This window comes from Halyomorpha halys, unplaced genomic scaffold, assembly GCF_000696795.3.
Source record: "Halyomorpha halys isolate HHAL.00 unplaced genomic scaffold, Hhal_1.1 Scaffold432.1, whole genome shotgun sequence".
Classification (NCBI taxonomy): domain Eukaryota; kingdom Metazoa; phylum Arthropoda; class Insecta; order Hemiptera; family Pentatomidae; genus Halyomorpha; species Halyomorpha halys.
The window spans coordinates 785180-812577 of NW_027112419.1; the positions used below are offsets into that span (position 1 = coordinate 785180).

At 28.9% G+C, this 27398-nt stretch overlaps 2 protein-coding genes across 4 annotated transcripts; one reads left to right on the forward strand and one right to left on the reverse strand.

The window, feature by feature from the left end:
- Positions 1-6520: 6520 nt before the first annotated feature.
- On the reverse strand, positions 6521-21518 carry LOC106682628 (wolframin). Of its 3 annotated transcripts, XM_014423580.3 has the most exons (14): positions 21324-21518; positions 21030-21221; positions 20804-20902; positions 20610-20738; positions 20435-20531; positions 20271-20359; positions 18267-18609; positions 17663-17876; positions 16890-17037; positions 15782-15949; positions 13865-14094; positions 12692-12928; positions 12015-12130; positions 6521-11621 (listed from the first exon to the last, which is right to left on the reverse strand). In XM_014423580.3, the coding sequence occupies exons 2-14, from the start codon at positions 21073-21075 to the stop codon at positions 11306-11308; spliced, it is 2232 nt and encodes a 743-aa protein (XP_014279066.1). In that variant the 5' UTR covers positions 21076-21221; positions 21324-21518; the 3' UTR covers positions 6521-11305. The 3 variants fall into 3 exon arrangements, with proteins under 3 accessions (XP_014279066.1, XP_014279065.1, XP_014279067.1); XM_014423579.3 differs by lacking the exon at positions 21324-21518 and having other exon boundaries at positions 21030-21306; XM_014423581.3 differs by lacking the exon at positions 21324-21518 and having other exon boundaries at positions 20610-20729; positions 21030-21305.
- Positions 21519-21766: 248 nt separating this feature from the next.
- On the forward strand, positions 21767-26802 carry LOC106682629 (synaptonemal complex protein 1). The gene is made up of 2 exons (XM_014423582.3): positions 21767-22669; positions 26318-26802. The coding sequence occupies exons 1-2, from the start codon at positions 22086-22088 to the stop codon at positions 26466-26468; spliced, it is 735 nt and encodes a 244-aa protein (XP_014279068.1). The 5' UTR covers positions 21767-22085; the 3' UTR covers positions 26469-26802.
- Positions 26803-27398: the final 596 nt, after the last annotated feature.

Here is a 27398-nt window from a genome sequence, read left to right on the forward strand (position 1 = left end):
TGGTTCCTTCCCAAGATTTTCAAGTGTATATGAAACATACTACATATTTACCTATTGTATTATTTTGTACAGTTGTAAATTACATTAAATAAATAGTAAAAAAAAAAAAATTTTATTACAAAAAATATTTGCTACCTTCTAAATATGAAATAAAATTATGGCTTAAACAAGTATGCTATTTACATCTGCTGTTGTTCAAATAATTCTAGTCAGGGGAGTCCCTACAAGATTAAAGACTGCAGGTATCCAGGGCGAGATTTTACTAGTCTGGGCGCCCCTCTTATTTCTCAAAATGTACAGTTCCCTATATTCTCAATGACAAATCAAACGCGTAACCTCTCGAATTAATCTTATCAGGTTTTAAAGCATCGTTTTCCAGCTGCCATTCTCCGACTGACACATCAGACGAAATTTTCCAAGGAAGAATTCTATAACTTATAAGATAAATAATAATTGGTGGTGATTCTAATGCAAGGGATGACAAAGAAGAAATATATTTCCCAACCAAACAGTGCGCAAATGGTACATCTAGCTCAACAAGAACAAATTTCTTTTTTACATATATTCAATCCTACATTTATTCTTAACATGTTAAATAGTATTAAAAACTACAAAATTTTTTTTTTCTAAGGTTAAAATATAATTGGAATAGAGTATTGACTCGAGCTTTTTTTTTTTTAAAACATAGGAAGTGTAGAACAGACAATGAGCTCAGTTTGAATTTGGGTTGCAGTGTAAACTATCGTAAAAACTAATAGAAATCGCCAGAAGCAGTGAAAAAAAGGGTAAGCAAGTGGTTTTGAAAATTCGGAGATTAAATTTTGACTGCTAAAACGTAGCGTTTTAGTTTAATTTCCTGCATACTGTTGCAAAATTTCTGTCAAAGTTTGAAATATGAAAAATTTTCGACTTGTGGGGACAAAAGTTATTAAATCGTAATAAATCTAATATAGATTATGCTAATTGTTTAAACTGTAGTGAAGTAGTGTCCGGGATTTACGTATTTTTAAAAATAGTTCCTATATAATAGGAATTTATTACAATTGGAACAAATGATTAATCTTTTATCATAACTAATAAAATGCAAAATTATATTTTGGTATGAAAAAAAAAATTGGTGATTCTACTTGAACGAGTTAGTTGTATTTAAAGAATAGAACTAGTTTCTAAATAGATGATAAAATGCCTTTGTTTGGTACCATTAGATAATCTTATCGAAATAGTTGAAGGTCGAGATAGACTAATTCAGGTAAAGTTCTATTTAAGAGAGAGAGAGTTGCAATCATATAGAAATTGTTCTTTATCATTAAAATGATATTTATTTATTACAAAATATATTTATTTTCGGTGTGGTGTTTATAAATAAGTTATTAACATGCTAAGATGAAAGATGTATACGGGAAAGCAAAATTTTTTTGTTACTGTCTTATCTATTTTTGGAATATATAGTTGGGGAAATTATTACGACCATGAAATATTTTGAATAAGAGTTTTTAAAGAAAATACACATTATGAAGTCCCCTGAGTCCAAAAATCAAGTATTGCAAAAAGGACTATCTGTTCGTTTGAATAGATTAGCTCGAAAACGAAAAGTTTTACGTAACTGAAATTAAATATTTAGGCCTGATAGTCCAGTAACATTAGGATTTTGGTTGGAAAAATTTAGGTAAAGCGGGTAACTGTTTTAATGGATGTATTCTGCCTCTAATAAGAAGGTATAGGTGCCTATACACGTTTGCCAATGGTCCATGCGCAAGCGTGTGGATGGGTTACTTGGATTGGTTGATACAACCTGGCCTGAATTTGCGGCACAACCGTTGTGTGTCGGTTTTTGGGCACAAATCAAAATGTGCTTGTGCTGCATCCACATACTTGTGTTCGGTTAGCATGGTTTTAGAACTGCCAACAGATGAATATTTGTACTCTCCGTGTTTTAATTAATTAAAGAATTTTCTGCCTCTGATTTCATTAATTAACTCTTGTTTAAAATTTTATATTTTATTGATTCGGTGTAATTACACTATTTCAAGCTACAAGTTATCACTATGTAATTACATTATTTCAAATTTTGATAATGAACTTTAGCAGTTTATTTTTGATATAACAAAGCAAAAATATATATTTATGAAGACATTATGTCTCTAGATAATTAGATTAAAAAGATTTTGATAAACATTCTTGAATGAAGATTGAATTTATACCTAAGTAGTACTACTTATACGGATTTTTATCATCTACACTCTACATTGCTGATATTTACGTTTCCTTTCTTTTCACCTGTCTTTATTTTGTCTATTTTTATAATGCACATGGAGTAAATCGAATGTAATAGCCGACAAAAATTCAAAAGAACAAAACAAGCGTGTGATACGGACCTTTGTTGCTTGCTTTGTTTACCAACATTTGTACAAGTCTTGGATTTGCCGCAAAGTGAAGGTACCTATAAACCTGTGGATCCAGCATCAAAAATCATCAACATTTTCCAACTTTTTTTTACAATATTTAAAATTAATTAAAAACTAAATACTTAATTGAAACACGATTATTTTATCACATTTAGAACAATCGAGTATGCGTTTAGTGACTACCATAACATTCGATCAAGGGGTGTTTTTAAAACGATGTTCAAGTGCTCGATTATATAACTCTTTAATCACAGACTTACGATCAATCTCATCACAAAAATGAATAGAGTAATAGTTTTATATATTTAATAATAATCAATAATAAATCTGTGAAATAAAATAAAAAGCAACATTTAATGACGAAATTTATTTTTGATTTTTTTTTTTTAAATTGAGAATTAATTTTAGGAAAACTATCAGGGACTTATAGACATACAGATGTCTATTAGCAATCAAATTAAAGCTTATTGAAGGTTAACAACAAAGTAATTAATAACATTTATCTTCATGGAAGTAGTAGTTTTTATATTTGCTTCATAAAGTGTTATTAATTCATAAACAAAGAGTTTTGACCGTACAAATATGTACCAAGTTTTTGTTAATTTATTTAGATAAATATCATGAAAACTACTACTTTCACTTGATTTTCAGAATTAACAAAATAAAAATAAAAATCAGGCACTTACTTGAATATAGTTTTGAAAACACCCTATGGTAGTCACTAAAGTTGAATTTATTTCTCTAAATATGAAAAAGTATTATTTTTTCAATTAAGTGCTTAGTTTTTTTAATTACAGTACAAAAAGTAAGAAAATTTTGATTTATTTTGACAGCACCACTTAAAACACACCATGGAATTTAGTTCCTTCTTACCAGAGGGAGAATACATAGATTTATAACAATTTCCAGCTTTATTAGGATTCTTTCCAAGCACTGCCCTTTTTCGATCAAATTTTACTAGCCTTTGGGATGTGACAGCAACTTTTTAGTTGCAATAGACCAACTTTCGTACATAATTGAAATGCTATGAGGAAGCTCATTGAATAAATTATTTAATGTAGACTAGAGTTCAATTTTTCACATTCTCAAAACTACCTATGTAGAAAGGTGTATTTAAAAATATTCTTCCAAGAAAAAAATCCTTAAATTACACATACCATGTTCTTCCGCTTAGCTTTTCAATTGTATATTAATATACAAATATACCATTAACAAAAAACTAACAAGTAATAAGTCAATGTAGAAATAGTTTGATTAAAAATGAATAGACATGTTTATACTGATTTTTTATTTTAAATAATAAATATAGATAATATAATATAAAAAAAAAAAAAATTGAAACTCCCATCAGTCACTACTAAGTCAGGCTTAATGAAGGGGAGGAGTGAGAATTTAAGTTAAAAACCATAACACAGAATATTCATGGTTTAACCTATAAAGACTTTTTTATAGTTAACTCAAAACAACTGGTTAATACTGTTTGAAGAACATTCTGCAAGGGAATTAGCTTCTCTTGTGCAGAATAATCACCAAGAGAATCTTAGAAAACACTAGGATGAAATTTTCACTCAATCCAAACTTCACAGACTTTTGATCTCCCCTCATGGGGGTTGGAATATAAATGAAAAGGGAATAAGCCTGAGCATGTCCTGAACAAAGTAAATATAAACCAACAGTATTTCAGTCAACTTCAAATTACGACTTTTTCCCACTAACTTGATTTTTGGCCCATAGTATCTATGGTGACTGACTGGTGAGATGGAAAACCTTAAATTTAACTAATGACTAGAGTGGATGAAGATGCTAAATGACATTGCAAGAGTAAAAAATAAGTATTTTTTTCAGTTGGAAGAATATTTATAATAGATTTTTATGTATTTTTAGTTTTGCGGCACACGGAAATTGTGTGGATCTGGCTTTACAATGAACTACATACAATAACTGAAGTAATTTTATTTAAAAAAATATATGAAATGAGGGTATTTAAAGTAAAGATTACTACAGAGAGAAGAGAGGTTTGCTATTAAAACAACAAATACTACAATACATTAAATATATTTTTTTTATTGAAAAACAATAAATACATTTAAGAAATACACTGAAATAACAGGAGTCAAGATACAATACTTTTGGGATAAAAATTACCACATGACAGTACGTGTTCTTTCAAGTTTTTTTGTTTAAGTTTTCAGTGTATAACACCATATTCATCGATAACTAACAGAACTGCAATACAAATGCAATTATACAGTACTAAAACATACATTTGTCATAAAGAATTTTTAAAAAATAATTTAATTTTGAGACTAAGAGCAGGGAAGATATTGAAATTAGTTGATAAATTATTAAGAGAAATAGAATAAAATAAATATCATTATAAAAGTATGTTAATAATGTATGAATATGGTTTTGGACTCCAAAAGATTTTTTCATACATGTTATAATTATAATATAATACTTTGTAGAATCAGTTTCGAGAAGCTGACAATTAAGAAAACAATCATTTTTGAGAAAAATAAAAATCATCCAGTAAAATATTATGTCAATCAGAAATTAAATCTATACAATTTTCTTATCTGTAAGAGAACATAAAATAATTCTAAAATCTATTCTAATAACTACTAAAAACAAGTTTTATTCTTAAAGAATAGCAATAGGTTTTTATTTTATTTTTCTTGATTTTATTGGTAACCATAGGTGCGGGCACTTCAAGGCACAAATAATTAATACAAAACATTAATTAACCGAAATTGAATGATTTCAGTCAGCAGTTAAGGAGTTAAAAATTCCCTTAACCAATAATCATAACAGTCTTATTAAATTATTTAAAGCACAAAATTAAGAAACATTTTTAATTTTGATAGAAATACTGAACCTATCAATAATATCTTATATATTTATTTATAGTAAAATAAATTAGTATTAGTATATAAATATTTATAATTTTTTATTGATTTATAGTCACCACATATCAATATGTATGAATGTCAAAATCAGACTTGGGCATTGTTTGAATAAAAATTACTCATTGACAAATAATGAATAGTTTTTATTCATTTAATCCTATTGGTGTATTATGGACAACAAACAATTATTTTATCTATAAATATATTAAACATTAAGAATGACAAATAAATGTATCATTAATTATTCATGAAAAATATGATCTATTCTTTGTTTCTTATATCATTAAAAACAAAATTTGCCCATGCCTAATCATACGTACAAAAGTCATACTATATATTTATTCTAGCACACAAAAGAAAAAAATAATTTATAAATATAATAAGAGAGAAGTGACAAGTGGACCAACTTAATGTTTTTAATATTTTTAAAATAAACCAAATCAAATTTTAGTTTACATTGTCTATAAAAATTGTACACATAAGTAGGAACAACCATTGTAAATTAGTTAGATTTAGATTGTTAAAAAATTTAGATTAGTTAAAAACATTTTATCACAATATCTTAACTTATAAATTAGTTTTTTTTTTTTTTTAAATTAAAAATATACACAATAGTTCACAGCTACATGACATTAGCAGGAACAAAAATATTAACTATAATAGGACATTAGTTTTTTGCAGATAACTTCTTGACAAGAAAATTAAATATTTATGATGAAACCCTGTTTAGCATGCTCACAGTAATAATGTTACATAACATTACTACTGTGATAAGGAAGAAACTCAGTACATAACTATGCTGCCCAGAATAGACTCTGTTTAATGTTATTAAATATTTCAGTTCCAACAATGGTTGAATTCTTTTTAAATACCCTGTATATATATCTCGGAACTGATTTCGAAAGTATGTTAGGATAACTGGAAAATATTCTCCTATTGACACAAACTAAACATTACAAGAGCATGAATGCGCGACTATTTTAGCCAATTACTTAGTAAAGATCCAAAAAATTAAAGATTAATTAAAAATTGTTATTAAAATAGAATACTGAAAAAGTTTTTGCATGTACAATTATTTTTTTAAAAATATATTTAAGGTTAAATAATTGGCCCACAATTAATTTAAACATTCTGAATAGACAAACAATTTAAAAATGATTTCCTCAGAGTTTAATTCTGCAGTTGTCCAAATATCATGCAATATATCAGAAAAACAATTTATCCTATTTTGATAAATACAAGTTATGCTTAGTCTTTTCTCAAAGATTTAAATGCACTGCTTAAGTTCCCTATTTGTATTAACTAGATCAGCTAATAAAGAGATTATTAACTGCGTTATTTTAATATATTTGGAGAATATAATAAAGTATTGACACCACACTAATAAATTTCAATATTTTTTGAAACTATTGACAGGCACTTGAAGATAAAATAAACACTGAATTTGAAATAAAACAAAATTTTAACTCAAGTACAACAATGATTTTATGTTTTTAAAAAGTAAACAAGATAGTATTAACCCTAGGAGTGCATTCCAGGATTCCCATGGACCCTACAGTTTATGTTTTGTCACAAAACTTTGAAAGAAAAAAAAAAAAAATTGTATGGAAATATTGGCACTTTTTAAATAAAGTTGAAAGTCCTGTTGTGGGTTTCAACTTTTCCTCCAGAGTTTGTCGAAGAGTATTTAAACTTGTCTGGGGTACCTCTGTGGACTTAGTGAAATCGGTTTTTTTTTTTGGTGGGGTACGGATTGACCCCAAAACAACCTCCACTTAGATGTTATAATAAAATGTCATATCTTCTCTTAGATGTTATAACAAAATGTCATACATGCAATAAGTGATTTTTTTTATTCAGAAAACATCAAACTAAATATCTTGTTTTGGCTGCCCTATTTGTCCAGGTCTTGTTTCGAAATGAACAGGGGATAATATCATTTTGACTACCAAAAATATAAAAACAAAACCACCAATTTCCCGAGAATAAGATATTGGGAAAAACTACTCCAAGAAGGTATTAACAAAAGGCAAAAAGGGCCGTGTTTACACTGATTAATAAGCTAGCTGACAGCTTGGAATTGGGTGGAAGTTTATTAGTCTCATTACTTATGTAATCCAGTTTCATAGTTGATAGTTATATCAACATTTATCACATTAAAATAAATTCAATTTGAAATTTTATAAGTTTTTCAGTTTTTACCACTTTCGCTTTACAGAAAATTCTAGAAAAATTAATTCCAGTTATCTACTGGCATTGTTTGAATGAACAATTAAATTATTGATAGATTTCTAGAAATTAAAATTGCATTTTAAAAATAGTATTTTAGAAGTATTTTGGAGAATTAAAGCTTTGGGGTAACTTGGTCACTTTGGACCCTAGTATGCACTAGGCGTAGAAAAAAAAAAAAGTATGCACTTCTAGGGTTAAAACAGAAAATTTGCTGCATGGATTTGTATAATTTTATAATCTTTTTAATGAAAATCATTCATCACGGCACTTACGATGGCAAATAATCTTTACAAACTTTAGTTTTAATTTCAGTTGAGATTGTGAATTTATAAAAGATTTACTTTTGAATTGAAGTTTTTCTGTAATTGGCCAGAGCTTTTGAAGATATCCACACTACTGAGGGGCTACATTAGTCACATTGAATTAAAAATACTCAAAAATTTTACTTTGAATACAAGCAAAGTACTGAATTTCATACAGATACTTAATCGTTATCTAGAAAAAATGAGAAAAAAAACATATACTATACATTCAAATGCCCTCCTAAAAAAAAAATTCCAATTATACTAGTAAACATGATTATTTTTTTTTTAGTTTATGATACAAAATTAGCCTCTTTATAGATTTATACACCATAAACAAATCATTCATACTAATAATACTCTATAAATGGATAAAAATGGGAAATTTATATTTTTTTATTCAGGTTTTCTGATATAGGATCGCCTCCCAATAACGGCTATTACCCTTACTTACAGGGTGAAGGGTTTTAATCCAGTTAGGCAGAAAAGAAATTACATTTTAATAACAATTACAAAGAAATTACATGGAAGCTGATTTCAGTCACTAGGAGGATATTGATGTCCAATACATCTTCCAATGTTATCCCACAAATACTCTTTCAGATTCATATTAGGAGATCATGTGGACCAATTCAAGACTAGAATTCTTTATGCGAGCTTGGATTACCTCACATCAAAATGAACTATTTACCAATAAATGGAGTAAATGGGATCACAAACTCTGAGAGGACTTCCTCACTGTACCTCTGAGTCAGATCCAATGAAAATCAGTTTGGTACAAACGTGGAAATTTAGTTCTCCCAAAACCATTAATGATCGCCTGAAAAGGCTGTGACTTATGAAGAGTCCATAAAGCAAAGCATCTTCCTAGTCATCTTTTAACTCTGTCTAGACCGTTTGAGTGATAAACAATGAAGACTGAATCTATCTGTCAAAATCACTCCCCATTGCTGTTAAGCAAATGAATGTCTTCCTCTACAAAGCCTTTCCAGGAGTTGTAGCCCTGCTAAAGGCAGACACCCCACTCAGTCTCTACCGTACATTATCTGGATTATAATGGATATTGTATGCCATTTGAAGCCTTTCCCTGAACCTCAGGTACTTACAAATGGTGATTCCTCAATACTAAGAGGATGTAAAATGGACAAATTGAGTTTTGGTCCCCACTTGGCCAGAGCCAGCCTGTACATCATTGCTGCTTGTCTCATGAGCATTGTTGGAATGCATCATGAACTCTAGATTTATCTACTAGCGTTACTACAATATATCATCCCTCCCCAAAGCCTTCTCTACAGGCTACATATAAATCTTCAGAAAAAATTAAAAAATTTTTAAGATAAAAATAATAGATTTTTTTAAGCCCAGAGTACTCTTAATATATTGTATAATCCCTCGTAAGTAGCCAGAAATAGTTCAAGTTATAATCTAGGACTATTTCCCTAGCAACCATTGTTCTTATTTATGAAAAAAAAAATTTGAATAAATCATATCTTAATGCAAATCACTACGCCATTGTTCGATGCTATTCTATCAATGGATCTCGATCACATCAATGGAATAAGTATTGGGTTTAGAAACTTGCCCTGTACAGGATTAGGAAAAAATACTAATAAGCCTACTTTCCTAATTCGATCTTCCACCTGTAATTCTTAACTTATTTTATATAATTAATGCTTCAATTTTTCTGATTAAATGATTTTTATTGATCAAGATTTTACTTACTCCAAAGTATAATAGCATGTGTTATTAATTTTAATAAATAACAGCAAACATGAAGGATTTGATTAACTCAGTAACTTCAAGCTAGTCTTGCCCACCTTAAGAAGTGATTTTTTTTATAATCCCCTTACATGTCATTTTTGACCTTTGGAGGGGAGGGGAGGAGAGAGGTAATTTACAGGTAACCAACCAACCTATTCTAACCAGAGTGGTGTGGTCCAAGTTTTCATTCTGGGGAGACACCAACAAATAAAAATCAACCCTCCAGGCCGGATATGAACCGGCACCGCTGCAGCTAAGAGGTTGCTAAGGTCAACCTCAACTCCCTCGGCCACAAACAGGCTCTTTTAGAAGAAACTGTTCAGCAGTCAAGGTATGATGTCATTTCCCTACTGTTAAGCAGTGACTGCTCCTAAAGCAGTTTAATGGTTTAAGATTATGTTGAAGAGATTTGATGAGAACGGTATTCGTCCTATATAGTATGAACAGTATTCATTGCTATTTAGATCTCATACTAATAAAAACAAATTTTTTTCTTGGTTGATTACAAAGGTTCATTATTTAAAATAGTAAACAAAAATATTTTTTAAATTATAATGGATTTACATATAAATCCAATAAACATTAAATAATGAAACAAATTTTCTTCTAAAATAAATATTAATGTTTAAAAAATCTTTTTATTTTTAAATTCAATTATTGATTAGCTAATCACACTATGATAAAACATTATCTGTTGTAATTTCTTACAAATACATTTTGTTTTTTACTGAAAAGATCATACCAATAACAGCCATTACAGTGTGAATTTAGAATTAAATTTTAATTCGGAGACGCTTTCAATTATTGAAATAATGAGTTTTTGTATTCTTTAAATCATGAAGGCTGATATTTTCTATTGCAAATATCACAAGAAGCCATTTCTCTGTAGAAGTTAGGGATTAATATTTATACATTTACCAATATAATATTTTCTATTTCTGAATTAAAAAAGTATTCCTTAACAACTCAATAGTAAACATTTTAAATAGAAATTCTCTGGCCTTATCATTGAACTTATAATAACATGTCAAGTTGCATGTATTAACTGAATAAAATTGCAACTTTACCATCACCATACACATCAAAACCATTAAATTCAAGCCTAACTATGAGTTTGTAATACTTTGAACTAGGATGCAAGAAGAATTGGCCCCTATGGAAAACAATTTCGAAGAAAAACACATGCAGTAATGGTTGGCAGTCAGTCCCATCCATTATAGTTCCATCAAACAATTAAAAAGCCAATACACAATATTATATATATAAACATATTTCATAAGGTCAGTAAAAAGTAATAAATAAGAGAAATTCAAATTAAAACAATTATCTTATTAATAAAATTACATGACATACCAAATGAAAATTGGTGTGATTGCAACTTCAACAATTAATATCGGTCCTACTTAAACCCGACATTAATCTAATCCCATATATCTCTTTCTTAACTATTAACTGAATAGAATTTAGAATAAATGGTAACAATCAATCATTAATGTATATAATCTACCATATTTACTATGAATTATCCATGGTATTAAATAATGAAATGGCAAAAATAAAATATATTAAAGTTAAGTAAGTGTTTTTCATACTATAATTTGATTTGAATGATATATCAAAGAGATCTATATAAGTGCAGTATTAAAAGATTTTGTTGAAGGCAATACGAGAATATCATAATGATATCTGCGATCACTGTTCACTTAAAAACAACAACAGGGTAAAACAGGAAATCTACAAAAGGCTTGAGTAATACTGACGTAAAATTGTTTTCAATTTCCGAAAATGAAATGCTGCCTTGAGAACATGACAGACAATTGAGACTTTTTAGATGAACGTGTGGTTGGCGAGGATTTTTGATGTTGCTAGTTAAGTAACCCGAGAACCATACACTGTCTCCTTGCTTCAAAAGCTGTGAATGATTTCGAAAATCATTCCCTCCCATCAGTAATCCAATAGTGCTTTCTTCGACCCAACTATTGGAACTGAGTTCAACTTCAAAGATAAATTCATACCTGAAATGAAATTACAGTTACATTTCGAAGTAGTTACTATAGTGAATTATATATAGACTTTATAGTTATACTTTTAGAATAACTTTATAACATTCTTGACTTATTATTGCAATAATAAGTCATCAATACAGATTTTGTATTGATGACTTATTATTGCAATAATTTATTCCAAAATGAACTGCACACATAAGATAAACAGGACTACACATAACAAACAACTATGTAGATTACGTAAAAAAGGAGACCAAACTCTGCCATGTGAGGATAATTGAGTAACTACTTGAATTAAGAAGTAACACCAAGTCAAGTGAAAGGAATTTTGAACCACAAGCTTTTTAAAAATATAAAGTAAAGTAAATAATCGAATAATTGCAGTTTAAGTTAAAAACTTACCTGTTCCAATTAGAAAGATGGCACCTAGATGACAAGGTATGTGCAATTTTGCAATTCTCTTCATTACAATCTTGGAATTTCTCGCCTATCAAACATTTCACTGTATCCTGTAAGTCCTGAAAAAGAAATTAAATGTCATGAAATAATTCATAAGCATTAGCATCGCAAGAACCACAATTTTTAATTGTCTTTTTATTCTACATGCCATGTGATTTAAAACCGCAATTTAATTTTGAGGAAGGGTTAAAGTTTTTTTCTTGTTTAATTATAAATGTTAACATTGTTGAAAATAAATTGAACTAGATGCATTCAATGTCTGAACAAGTATGATCTTGGGACTTAATTATCAGATTGGAAGTGATGATTTCGATGATGACACAAGATGATGCTGAATAAAAAAAAAAAAAAATTTATTTATATGTCTATGTTTTGTTCATGTTATTGCAATAATTAACATGCATTGCAGCAATTAACATTTTATTGCAAACATGTTAGTGCAGGAATTAACATTTTTAATATTTCTAGTATATCTACAGCACATTATAAGTATATAAAGGCAATTTAATTTTATTCATTTCATAAATACTTATTATATTCTTTCTTAATACAATTTTGATAAACTGATAGGTTTTAGATTATGAAACTTTTGTAAGAAGGCAGACCCAAAATTTATTTACCTCGGGTAACCGATGGACAAAAGGTGAAACCACATTATGAACTGACGCAATTTTAGAAGACAATATTTTTGCTTCCCATGTGAGGAATGATCCAGATAATGATAAGCAAGTCTCAATGCTCTGAATGTCCTTCCCTGTACAAATATTTTCAAACTCCTTTAATTGCAATCCTCTGTTTTGTATCTTTTCAGTCTCATAGTTCACGCTGAGGAAGACACTTGCAACACTCAGCAGTACCTGAATATGAAGATGAAAAGAAATAAATTGATAATTCTAAACAGTATTTTAAGAGAGGAGAAATTTTTGCCAATATATTGTTAAACATTATATATAATTATGTGTATATGGTAATAAACATTAACAGAACCAACTTCTAACAGAAAAAATTCGAGGTTTTTTTCAAATCTATATATTTTTTGTTGCAAGCAGTAGTAGCATGCTGCACAGCTTATAAAATTTAAAAGAAATGCGAGTTTGGAATAATTATAAAAACGGGTTTGTATTCTTCCTGATGCAGTTTACATTAAAATATAAGTTTTTTTTCTTTTAAACAGAAATGTGCTGAAAAAAATATGTTCACCTATCTGTAAGGGAAAGTAGAGAATAGAATCTGATCATCAAAATCAGATTAACGAATTGGACAACTAATGGATTAACATAAATAAAACAAAATTTGTTCCTTGATGTCAAAAATGTAAACATTTTTAAACACAAATTTATTTCATTTTATTTATGAATACAAAGCTTCCACATACATGTAGTGAAGAAGGAAAAGGGTGAAAATTTAAATTCATAAAAAATGATGTTTAGCTCTTAGAAGTTGCTAGTTTTCATTAAAAAAAAAAAAAAACAATTTATTCTAATAGGTAAAAATAGGCCTACACTAGATTTAGAAATATCGTTTTACAAGTTAATTATTTTTATATTCCATAACTATATTGTGGATATTTAAGTATAGGATAAATAGGCCCCAGGTGAAATATTAAAATGACTTTCATAGACTTATACTTTTATAAAGTGTTCTTAACTTTATCAATAACTGATATAAACTAATTAAAAAAATAAAATAAAAAAGGCCTATCTCTTCCGGTTCATCCTACTGAACGTTATTGAATACTTTTACTCATATCATTTATACATAAATTAAAGTGTAAAAAAATTATAATGTACTACCATCAAATAATAGAAAAATTTCCCCCATCTCTTTCCTCTGCTGCCGAGGTACAAAACTGATGATAAAATTATTCCTCCAATAGCGACTGGAGTTGAGATGGTTTCTGTAATGAAGAGTTTAGAAAACATTGCCAGTGGTATGAAGAGGAGGGTAAGGCTCATCATCGGGACAAAGATGATTATGCATACCACACCAAGGCAGGCTCTGATGAGGCCAAAATAAGTAGCACCTAAACAAGTAAAAATTAGAATAATAAATCAAGATAAAAAAGAATAATTCAGTTATATTAAATTAAATCTTAACTATAAAGAATATATAAACCAGAAGCAGTAAGTTTTATCAAATGATTAAATAATAAATAATCATATCAGTGAGGTGTTAAAAATTGATCGCATATCGAGCCTGTAAGGTCCTAATTATTCAAGTTTTTTGCTGTTGTAATGCAGGAAATTTATTTTATTCTAGACCCACATTATAGCAAGGAGTCAGTGTACTGATGGAGCATGTGTAAGTTTCTCCTCTCCTTTGGTTTTCCCATTCTACTATCCTGACCTATAAGATTTCCTTTTTTTCACTCTTACTTATACGATATCTTCCTTAATATTTCAAACAGAGATCTATGATGGACATTAATTTATTCTAGAAAGAGAAAACTACATTTTAAGTTAGTATTGTTCTGTTTAACATTTTGACATTGTTCTATTGCTAGATCTTCTCATAGGATAATAGTTATCCTTTTATTCTTTTCAGTCGGACAGATAAAAATGAAATTTGTTCACCTTTTAGAATTTTTTGATCTACAAGTTAAGTATAAATAAGTAAAAAACATTCGCTATAAAAAAAAAAAATTAATCTTAGCTCTACGGATTGCTGACCTCATTCGCAAATACCCCCTATAGCTCCCAGGTAAACATTATTTTATGTATGGATAAAGGATTTATATACAATTAAAAAAAAAAATGATGAATTTGTATTAAATTATTAAAACATGCTTAGTGTCCTTTTAATAGTACTGGCCTAGTAAATTTTGACAGCATTTAATATATATGAATTAACTAAGAGAGGTGTGAATGAGAAATAAAATGCTGTGTTATTAAATAACAATTAAAAAAATGTAATAAGGAGGGATGGCCAGAGTTTTAATGAACGACAGAGTTTTAATTTATTATTGAAAAATTCTAATCATTTGACTTAATTGGCTTTTGAAATGACTGATTCAATTATACCTAACAAACTAAAAAAATTTTGTGTCTATATTAATTGAAATTTTCATTGGAAATCAAATTGGAAAGAAAATGAAAACTCAAACAACCCAAAAATAACAATACTGCAGAAATATGTTCAAATACTTCATTATAATAATATAAATAGAAACATAAATAAATATGCCATGTATTATTTTATGAATGAACTAAGGATATTAAAGCAAGCTGAGTTGTGTTAAGCACTAAATGTGTTGTGCTACAGCTAGTACAAATTTTGAGTAATTGACTCCTTTGTTGAAACCTGCTAAATATGGTAAAGTTTTATTTGCAAAAGCAAGGATATCTATGTATTTTAAACAAATTTTGTCAGTTCTTGAGCTCAAAAAAAAAAAAAAAAAAAAAAAAAAAAAAAAAAAAAAAAAAAAAAAAAAAAAAACGCTGACACTGCTGAGAAACAGCATCATTTTTACTAAACACCTGAGATTTCAGTAAGTTTTAAATCCTTTACCAAAATTAGTTTTCAAGATAAGATTCATCAGACACCAGACTGTGCTATCGGGCATACTCAGCACACTAATGTTAAATGAATTTCTCAACTTTAACACACCAAGTATGTTTAACATACTTAGTACAGGTTATGGGAACACCCAAATTATATTGAGAGTAAAACAAATTAATAATAGTTTTTCAAATTACAAGTCTAAAACTGACCTTTGGAAGCGATGACAGCCAACTGCCACCAAGATAGGCAGACCAAAAGAGGTAGAAGAGTTTTGCATATTCCGAGCCAACGATCTCTGATTGCTATTCCAAGGAACAAACCAGGAAGCATCAAGTAAAATAAAACGTGAAAGTTGAGACAAAACTCAACACTGCTACCTAAATGTTAAAAAAAATTCCATTTTACTTTAATCTAATGAACACTTTTTACTGATTAAGTAAATTTAATAATTAAAATCTTCTTCGCAGGTTATTAAAATCTATTACAAACATTATTTTAGTTTAAATTAGATGTTCCTAAAAGGGATATTGAGTTGATTTTAGGACGCTTTGAAGAAGATTTTTAAAAATTATAATATGTAATGATCAATATTCAATGTTAGATGAATAAATATTAACTAATTAAAAAAATTAACAACTAATTTTTTTTGTTTACTGATCAAATCAAATATTAACAATCACCCTACTGTATTTTAATGTAGATGTACTGTTCCTTACTGATGAGTTGAGCAAAACTTGTTACATTTACTCTTTTAGATCAGTGAACTAGGTGCATTGAGACTTTAAAATTCAAAATTAATTGAGTTCTAGTAGTTTAGAAATCACAAAATATAGCTGTAACATGACTAAGGAGAGTAAATTTTTAAATATTATAATATTATAAGCAAATCGTTGAGGAAAAAAAAATTAATACAGTTCAACTATTGACAATGAAAAATAAAACTGCTAAAGAAGCTAAGATTGGTTTTCATACACCTGAGTTACAGTCATAGAACTGACTGGAATTTTCAAGTCTATAACTTTATTAAGTAAGATTAATTTGCTCATAAGGATATAAGGATTGCTTATGACTCTGAAGTGACTGCAACAGACTACTAAAATTTCAATGAAAGCTATCAAGTTAAGCAGAGGCCCTTACAAAAAGTGGACAATGAGGACAACAATTTTTTTTTAAGTTTAAGGATTCTAAAATATGTAAATTCAGAAAAATCTTAAAATTGATTACCAAATGTTTTTTATCTTGAGTAATTAATTAAACAAAAACAATATATAAACCTTGACAAATAGTTTCCATCAGAAATAAATAAAAAAAATATACCTAGCACATATGAAGTAAAAGTAGGAACATGGACATCAAGATTACGCCAATACTGTGATACCAGAGTGTCCCTATCATAAGGATACCTTGCTAAGAGGTGGACAACAAAGGTCACAATCGTAAGAATATCAACTTTTTTCTTGTAATGCTAAAAATGAAACAAGATAACATAAATATATTAGTGATAATATTTGAAAATATAACTATAACATAGAACTATTCTAGATAAAGAGCTAATGAATAATAATTATAAGCTATTTTTCATTCTATCTGACTAGAATTAATGTCATGTTTTTTTTTTTGTTAGATTATTTTATTTCTTTTGACCCTCCAAAGAGTAGTATTTTTCATTCCTAATGGATTTAGTATATTTTTCTATTTAAATAAGGATACTGTTAAAGTAATATAAGCTTGATGTTTGGCAAAAAATTGATTCCACTTCCAGTTGGAATAACAACAATTTTTAAGTGGAAGATTTTATTTTAAAAGTTGCTATCACATCACAGGCATGAGAGTTAGGAAAAAATTAGCTATAGTTGAAACTAATAGATGAAATTGTCATGGATACGATATTTATTTATCAATGGTTCATTCATGAATAGGGGTCGTATCCATGGGAATTTTAGCTATTAGTTTCAACCATAACTAAGTTTTTCCCATCTCTGACAGGCATATACCCACCTTAAATATGCAATTTCAGTTTTATATGACTTTTTGTTTTTAAGATAAGATTGTTATAAAAAAAATAAATAATAATAAGTATTTAAACTTACAGTTAAATTGTAGAGACAGAATAATGACATAAAAGTTGATAAGACAGCAATTTCTGACATGGGAGGATCAGGTACGTACGAAACAAGAAGCAGGTTAGTAATAAGAGATAATAAGAATATAAAACACGGCTGATTGTTTTGAAGGCAATGAGACCACTGAGCTTCCAATGAAATTTGTTCATCACAGCCGTAACTAACGAGAAGGTTAGACCACCTATGAGAAAAACAAAATCATTTAGTGAATAAGAATAACATAAAATAAAGGAAACAATACAAAAAATAAAAATAGAGAATTTTATTTTATTTATTCCTGATTATTTTAATATGACAAGTTCAATTGAACTAAAAATCTATAAATCAAAATACAAAATCTTAACTGAGGAAGTATTCATTGTTTATGTTACACAGAAAAATTCACTGGTTCATTTTATTAAGGAAAGTTTTTAAATACATAAAATGTGTATTGATAAAAACCACCACTTCAATAAGCTTTAAAATGTATCTAGCTCATTTATTTATAATAAGTTTTCATATTCTCATGAAAGAAGTTTTCATTTTAATATTATGTGAAAAATCGTTCACTAACACAGTTTAAGTTACTAACCTCTGAAAATTGGCAAAATCCCATTTCTTAGTAATCACTTGACAAGAAGAAATGACCATGAAGATCAAGCTCCCGTAGTAAATAAGTAAAGGTACAGCACTGGTGAAAATATCTAAACCTAATATAAGGAACAAAGTCAGAATTATTAAAAAATGGGAGAGTATAGATGCCTCGCTGATTCTTGTAACCAGAGAAGAGACTCTCGAAGATCTGAGCATAGAATGTTGTTTCAAAACTGAGGGAAGCTGACCCCTTGAATGGTTGCTGGCAGCTACTACCAACATTTCTTCAGTTACTTTTTCTCCACTACCTTCTGCCAAAATGTCCCAGTTCGGTATGTTACCTGAGGCACAATAATACTCATGATTAAAATAAATATTGAGATTATAATAAATTTATAAACAAATAACAATAAAAATTAATGGTGATTAGGAAAATTTCTTAATCTACGATAATAAATTTTTTATCTTCATGTAAGTAAGTGACATGCTGAAATTTATTTATTAGTTAAACAACGATACCTTTCATATTATCACTTCAAAATATAAAAAATAATTGAAAGTAAAAACTGACTATTGTCTAATAACCATCGAAACACGAAAACTCTTATGACTTTATAAGTTAGAAATTAATTTTTCTAAAATCTTTGGATTTCCAATGATATATTAGAGCTGGTTGAGAAGTCAAGGGGTACAAGAGGTTATTTTACAAGGGTTTTTTTTTTTTGTTATCTACCTGTGCTCAAACCAAATTTACGCTTTATTGTAAATTGAATTGATGAAATTATTAATAATTACTAGTGATTTCATAATTTGAGTTAATATTGAATGGTAAAGCTGGTTCAGTCGCAGGTAGATAGCAACAAAAAAATATGTATACCACCTGAGAAAATATTTCTTTTTTTCTCCTTTAGTTAATAACTAACTTTTTTAAAGTTTAGATTTATAAATGTTTTATTGCACACAACAATGAGAGATAAATAATCATATCAAATATCTTTAGACTAACATAAGATTAAAATCTTTAATTTTATCCAACAAAAGGAAGTACACAGTTTAAATACAACTGAAATATAATCCATGCATGTACAAATACGGATGATACATGCCTGGTGGCCAAGAATATGATTGAACTCAAGGTATCTTTCTGTAGAATCAACAAGAAAAGTACCAAAATGGGTTAATAGATTAATCTAAAGACCAAATCGTGATAATGAACACATAACTTTCAATGGATTTAGTTTTGAGAGGGTAAGCAGTTTTATTTATCTGGGGTCTGAGTAAAATAATGAAAACAAGGTATCAAAAGAGATAAATAGAAAAATAATGACCTCTAATTAGGCATACTTTATCAGTATGATTTTTTTTCTGCTCTCATATTGGTTGCAGGCCACTAAAACTAGGTTAGATAAAACATTGTTAAGGCCTGTTTTAACATATGATGGCAAAACCTGGATTCTCACTGGTGTGATAATGAAGAGCTTAAATATTTGTAAATGAAAGGACCTTAAAAGAATAAAGGGGCAGTACTTGATCAGTCTTAAAATGTATGAGGATATCGCGGGAACAGTGAGCTCAAAGGACTGAATGGGAATACATATGTGATGCAGTTCATTAAAGCGCACTGTATAGAATGGTGGGGTCATTTAATACAGATACTGCATGGAGTGGTTATTGGCAAAATAAAAAGTTAGACAGACTCAAGAAGTTTAGGAGGAGCTGTGGACACTCGGAGAGGTGAAATGGAGAATGTGTGAGAGACAGAGAAGAATGCCAAGGTCTACCTCAGGGAAGTAGAGTAATAATAATTTCACATAGTACGGAAGTTGTTGATTGATAAATTCAAAATTTACTATACTTCTTTTTTACTCTTTGAAAATCTGAGAGCAGGGAAGTAAAATATAAAATGACATCTAAAGCCATGAGGAAGGAGGGATTTCAGAGCAAAGAGTAAACAACTAATATAATTTAAAAATAAATATTTCCAATTATCAAGAAAGAGTACCTCCTTCAATATTTGAATTTTCAATAGATCGTTTGGATATTTCCTTATGCAATTGGTATGCAGTAATAAAATTTTCTCCTTGAGATAGGCTGAAAATTAAATTGTACTATATTACTGTCAATAAGTCCTTTGGAATCACAATATTAAATATTAATATTTATTACCTCACAAATAATTCTTTAGCAGCTTCTCTAGATAGTTTTTCCCCTTGGGACATATCCAAACAGACTTTAACATCACTTAAATTGTGTTCTGTTATTCCTGAAATTAATCATCTTCAACTCCTACACTTTAATGATCCTTTGAATCAACAAAGTCATGATAAAAAATTTAATTTACCTATTCCATTTTCAATACAATCTTGAAGCATTCGAGTTGCTTCTTCGTGGCCCTTTTCAGAAGCTTTTGTAAGCCAATAAACTCCAAGTCGTGCCCTTTCTTCTTTGTCAACACCCTCTTCTGTAAAAACTAAGTTAACTTAATGCAAGTACACATTTAAAGAAATAAAATAATGATAATAAAAACCCATTTACCTCCATTGTCTTCCAGAAGTTGTTTCGCTAAGTTTACTTGTTGTTCAGGACAACCACACTCCGCCCACACTAAACTTTCTACATTCCCTTTAGGCCCCCCTTTAAAATGTTAGATCATTAGCTTTGACAACCATAGCAACAGAATATTTACTCAACAATCAATAAAAGATTGATAGAATTTTAGACTAACTATATTTAATACTTATTAAATCATCATGAGACTCACGAGATAAGCTCCACTGCTTTCTACAACTAGGTGTTTGAGAAGCCATCCGAAAATAGTTGACATATAGGTTTCAAAAATACAATGATATAATATAAACTGGAAAATTCATGTGCATCTTAGGGTGACAGCTCGGCAGCTGGTTGACTGTATCACATTGATTAGAGTTGGGGCCTGAAATTGTAAGTTGCATACCTAAAAAGGAATCAAGGATTGGGCAAGTTTGAACCTGTCCTTAAACTTAAACCGACTCAGTGATAACCTGAGACAACATTGATAACAAGATTGTAGCCTTACCTGATGGTTTGCCGCCAAATTCAAAAACATAAACACTTTCATGAATGATCACAAAACACGTTTTATAAAAGAATATACGAATTAGTATATCTAATTAAAAGAAATAATTCATACAGCCTATTTATCTACATCAATTTTATATGGTCACTTTCAGGGACGTTACCATGGGATGAGATAGGAAGGATAGTAAGGGCGATAGCTTGATAGGTTGATAAACCCCCCCCATAATTTTAAAATTCAAAAAGTTGGGAAATATGATAATCTTCTTCAAACTGCTAAAGTTGTAGAAAACGTCCAATGTTTTAAAATATCAATGTTCAATATTAAAATATCGATGCATACAAAACATTGTCGAAAATACGTCGATGGTTTTGAACATCCAAGTACTTACTGATTCCACTGTATTGTTGATTGGAATCTGTTTATACATTTAATTTTTTTTTATTAAGTTACTTTTACATTTAAAAAAGTGAAAATTTTAAATTGAGACAAAGGTAAAACATCAATGTTTCACGTAAAACATTGATCATCTAGTAAAATACTGTATGATGTAATTGAACATCAAGTAAAACATCTTGGTTGGTGTCACATACTTATTTCCCGCCAATGTTCAATAACCTTCAGTCGAAATTTTAGTTTTTTGAATAGTACAAATTTATTATGATGTATTATTTATAATATAATGATATATAGTATGCTACTAATTATATGAGACTATAGTTAGTTTCTTGTCAATAATAAACTCAAGAATTTCATTTTACTATGGTGTTTGGAAAGGAAGAATTAAGTTATGATAAGTATCTGCAAAGTGAAATCATGATGCATTGTTTAAAACGATGTATAAGTAGTAGTCATTTGAGTCCTGCTGTGAAGGTAAAAGTTCTTTCCTTGAAGTATGACAGTAGCGAGTCTTTTGATGAAAGCAGTATTAGGTCAGAATCTGTGTGCAGCAAAATTACCCTTAAATCGGAAAGCAGTACTATAAAAGATTGTGCTAAAGATATTAACTTTTTGGGGATTGATGAAGATATATTGTCAGAAAGTCCTGAACATTTAACTCTTGAAGAACGTCAACAGTTGGAAGAGTGTATTTCTGAACAGATTAGTTTGTTTCATAAATTTTGTACTAATTTAGATACTAATGTAAAATTTCCATTAGTTGAAGTTGATATCAGTGAATTATTACAGCAATTAGATGAGCAGATTCTTGAACAAAAGTTACAAATTGAAAAGTTAATTCAATTACAAGTTGAAGCTTGTGATGTCAAATTAGAAAGTTATAACGTTTTTAAGGAAATAATAGAAAGAACAGTAGGTGAATTACAAAGTTCAAAGCTTAAAGGAAGGTATGATTTTTTTCTTATTTATAAAGAACTTGTATACACTTTTAAATTCATTCTATTATGTACTTTTTTTGTATAATATGGTTAACCTTTTACTAAATGTTATTATTCATTAAGTTAATTAATAATGAAGTACTAACACTCACATGCAAGGCTGTACTTCATATGTAAAAACAAGATCTTTATCTCGAAATATTGAAAGAAGGAATGAGAAATGAAATGAAATAGCCTTTTGTTTATCCAATAAATTAAAATCATTCAAAATACAATATAAATATTTAAAGAAGGTAGAAAGAAAAAATAAACAAATAGATTTATATTTATAATAGTTGACAAAACATTAACTTCTATCAATTTTCTCTCCATCTTTCTATATCCTTTCCTGCATAGGCCTTCCATTTTGGGAGTAATAGTCAGCACTTCCTGGGGTGACCAGCCCTATTGGGAGGCGAGTTCTTTCCATTTCTTCTTCCAGATATCCCTGTCCCTAGCAGCTCTCCACCAGAGGAGTCCTGTCATCCTCTTGGACATATCGCTCCATCTTTTCTTTTGACGTCCTCTTCTTCTTTGAAGGCCGTATGGAGTCCATTCTGTAGCAATTTTTGACCATCTGTCATCTTCGCACCGAAGGAGATGCCCTGCCCATTTCCATTTGCTCAATCTTGTCATCTTCAGTGTTTCAGTGAGTCCTGGTTCTTTCTGGATTCAAGCATTTTTTATTCATTCTCTTTTCCTCACGTTCACAATGCTTCTTCCAATATTATTTTTCCACACCTGTAGTTTCCTCTCCTTAGCTATAGTCAGTGACCACGCTTGGCATCCATAAGTGACCACTGTCCTAATGCAACTATCGAATACCTGCCTTTTAAGGTCAATACTTGTTTGTCCCTTCATTATATGTCTGAGGGACCAAAACATTTTCCAGCTGAGTGCCAATCTCCCCATGACCTACTTTGCTCTTCTATCTATGAATGATATTAACTGACCCAGATAAATTTACTCTTTAACATATGCCAACTTATGGTTCTTAATTTCACACTCCTCTTTTACACCATTTGTCATAAGGTTCGTCTTCTGGGCCCTGTTTTGTAATGAAAGCTAATAGTGTTAGTCCATAGTACAAGTGTAGAATCTAGTGTGCTAATAATACTAATACTTATTTTTTTCATGATAGGTATGACTATTAGTGATATTACAGGAATTAAAAAATACTAAAGTATAAGTTAGTATTGTACAAGTCTGTGTAATTGTATTAAGCTAATTCGACAAGACTAATAGTATTAGTTTGTACTTTATTATGAAACAGGGCCCTGGTAGTTCGGATAAAAACCAACCTCTTCACACAATGCCAGAAGCTGCTTCATCATTTCTCTCAGTTGTTCCATGCCTTTTGCAAAGAGCACAATATCATCTGCAAAATGTAGGTTGCTCAGCCATTGTCCATTTATTTTAATGCCTACTTCTTCCTTTCCAAGACGCCAGAACACCATCTCCAACACAAGAACAAATAAAATTGGGGATAGCGGATCACCCTGTCTCACACCCTTCTCAACATCAAAGCTTTGTCCTTTCTTTTCTGTCATAATATATGCTGTCATCTCCTTATAAAGCTCTGTTATTATCTTAATATATTTGTCCTCTATTCCTATTAATCTCAGTGCCTTAAATATTTCTGGATGTATAATAGAGTCAAATACCTTCCTAAAGTCAAGGAAACAAAGATATAGAGAGAATATATTCATTTGGTTTCTCGATGATTTGGTTTACAGTCTGAATGTGGTCCAATGTTGAAAATCCCTTCCTAAAACCTGCTTGTTCTTTGTTAACACATTCCATTATTCTTTTTGTTAGCCATTGTTTGAGAACACTAGTGAAAACTTTTGACACAGTTGACACAGAGGGAGATAGGGCACTAATTCTCTATATCATACTTATTGCCCTGTTTATATGGCAGAATTATTTTTGCGGTTTTCCATTGTTTAGGTGTTGCTTCTTGCTCGAGAATCAAATTAAACGATTCTGTCAGTTCTTTAATTAGAATATTCCCTCCTGCTTTTAAAATTTCATTACTGATGTTATCCGGCCCTGGAGTCTTCTGGGATTTGAGTTTTTCATAATAAAAGCAACTTCTTCTTCCATTATTGGTGGAACTTCCCCTAAATTTTTGGCCATCTTTCCTTCTTCTCTTATTTCTAAAGTTTCTCTGTTACTTTTATACAGTTTTTTAAAATATTTTGTTGCTACTCTGCTCATATTTTATTTAATCTATTATCTATAATTAATAGTCTATTAACCTATTATTTTATTTAGTCGAAAGAAGGAATGTAATAATGAATAAAGAAAATTATGAATCTCAACCTGATTATTTACCTTCTGTTACAAGGAAGAAGAAAAATATTAACCATTTATATAAATTAAATTACTTTGTATTTAAAAAAAATTGATTTAAATCTAATTTGGGATAGAGGGACTTTGATGTTTTAACTGATATATGAACTTATCTTAATCTACTTATAATGAATTACCTTAATCTGTTTTCAATAAATTAACAAGTTATAATGATTGTACAATATTAAATTAGTTGCAACCTGAGTGTTGATTATTGTCAAACTATGTGCCTACCAACTGTATGGTAGTCGGATTGGAGATAGCCTGTTATGGGTTATAGTATTATGATAATTGTTTTTTAATCTATAAACTAATTAGAACTTATGAATGAAAAAAACTCTTTCTTGTTTTAATTATTTATTTTATATCATTAATAAACAGTAACAACGTTTTGGGGTTGTCAACCCATCATCAGGTGTCTAAAAACAATTCTCAAATTCATGCCATGCATACAACAATTACAATTTCTTTTAAAAAAAAAATTTTTAAACCATTACCTGATTAAACATCTATCTATAATTACATTATGTGTTCTCCTTATTAGTCTTGTATTGCTAATAATAACATATTATCGTCACAAATATAAAATTTTTAATAATTAAAAGACAGACATATTCTCAATAAGGATATATAAAATACCTTCCTGATACTAGGTTATATTTATCATTGATATCAAATAGATTAAAGCCAAGTCATTATTCTCCTACCTCTGTTCCACAAAAGATGACTAATTTATTAACAATTTTTAAATTATATTTTTTTAAAATTAATATGTATTAAAAACAAAATAATGTATTAAACTTATTCTACTCTCTATATATATGTAGTGTATACATAAAGTTTTGGTATCTGTCTTAAAATTGATAATATTATCTTTTTTTTTTTTGTGATATATATTGCTTCTGTTATTTTTCTGTTTCTATTGTGATTTACTATGTCTAAAATTTCTGGATTTTTAAAATCAAATTCACGTTTATACTTTATGCTGTGTTGTCCCAGTGCCAGTGCACTCCACTCTGACAGCCCTGACGAAGCCCTGCAAAGTGGGGCGAAACGTTGGCTTACAATAAATTGTTCTCTTTTACTATTTTGATACCTTTATTGACTGACCACCCGGACTATTCTCCTACAATCTACTTCATACGGTTAACTACTTTTAATGCAAATAATTAATGCTCATTTTTTTTTTTTTTAATTTATTTACGAAAATACATTTGTAAGTTAATAAGATTTTGATTAAAATTTCATGTTTAATTTTCTTAGAAAACTATTAGAAGAGATTGATAAAGAAATGATGGTTGGAGATCGTGCACGTTATCTTGAAAAAGCTGAAGAAATTTTGGAAAAAAAGATAGCAAAAGACAAAGAAGAAATAGAAAAATTAAAATTAGAATTACTAGGTTTGAAAATTTAATACTAATTATTTTTATTATAATTGTTTTCTGTGAATAATTTTGTAATTTAAATGATCATTACTAACAATGATGAGTTGAACTGCATTTTACAAACACTGTCTAAGATACTTTCAGATGCATAAGATCTATGTATATATTTTAATAGAATTTTGAGCTGTAAATATATCATTCCATGTTTTTACTCATGTTACTTGATTTTTTAATGTTAGAGTCATCTTAATGAACTCATGCAAATGGTTTACATTATATATTGTTCTGTAAAAGTGTGAATCCACTATGATTGCACTTAATTAATTAGATCATAATATATTAAAGTCTCAAGTTTCAATTTTATATTTATTAATTTTAATTTTAAAACATGTCATATTGTTCATATTTCGTAATAAAAATTTTTCCTTGTTTCCTTTTGTATTAATTATTACTAATTATATGGCCGTGATTAGTTAATAACTAACTATGTTTTGCCCTTCTAGATTTTTGATGGCCAAAATCAGATATGTCCATTTCAGTATAGAATTTCAGATTCTACAGTTTAAATTTTTAAAATTAGCCGTTGCTCTTGTGCTGGTAACTGATCACCTAAATATTAAGAAATCATTTTATTTTTGGTTTTTAATGCAGTCTTATTTTAAAAAAAAAAATCAACAAAGTTACACAAATAGCACAAAAATTCAGAAGTCAAAACTAATCAATTCAAAAATTTGATTAAGTTCAGACTAATTTTAAAAAAATTTCTCACAAATTAGGTTTGGGTTTGTAAATAAATTTATTGAAATACATTTTTAGATATCTTATGAATAATATCTTCTGTAATTAGTTTCCTTTATTAATGATCTGATTACTTACTACTATTTCCTCATCATATATCTATTAGCCTTTGTATTATTTCCTAGATTCAATATATATATATATTTTTTATATCTGCGTCT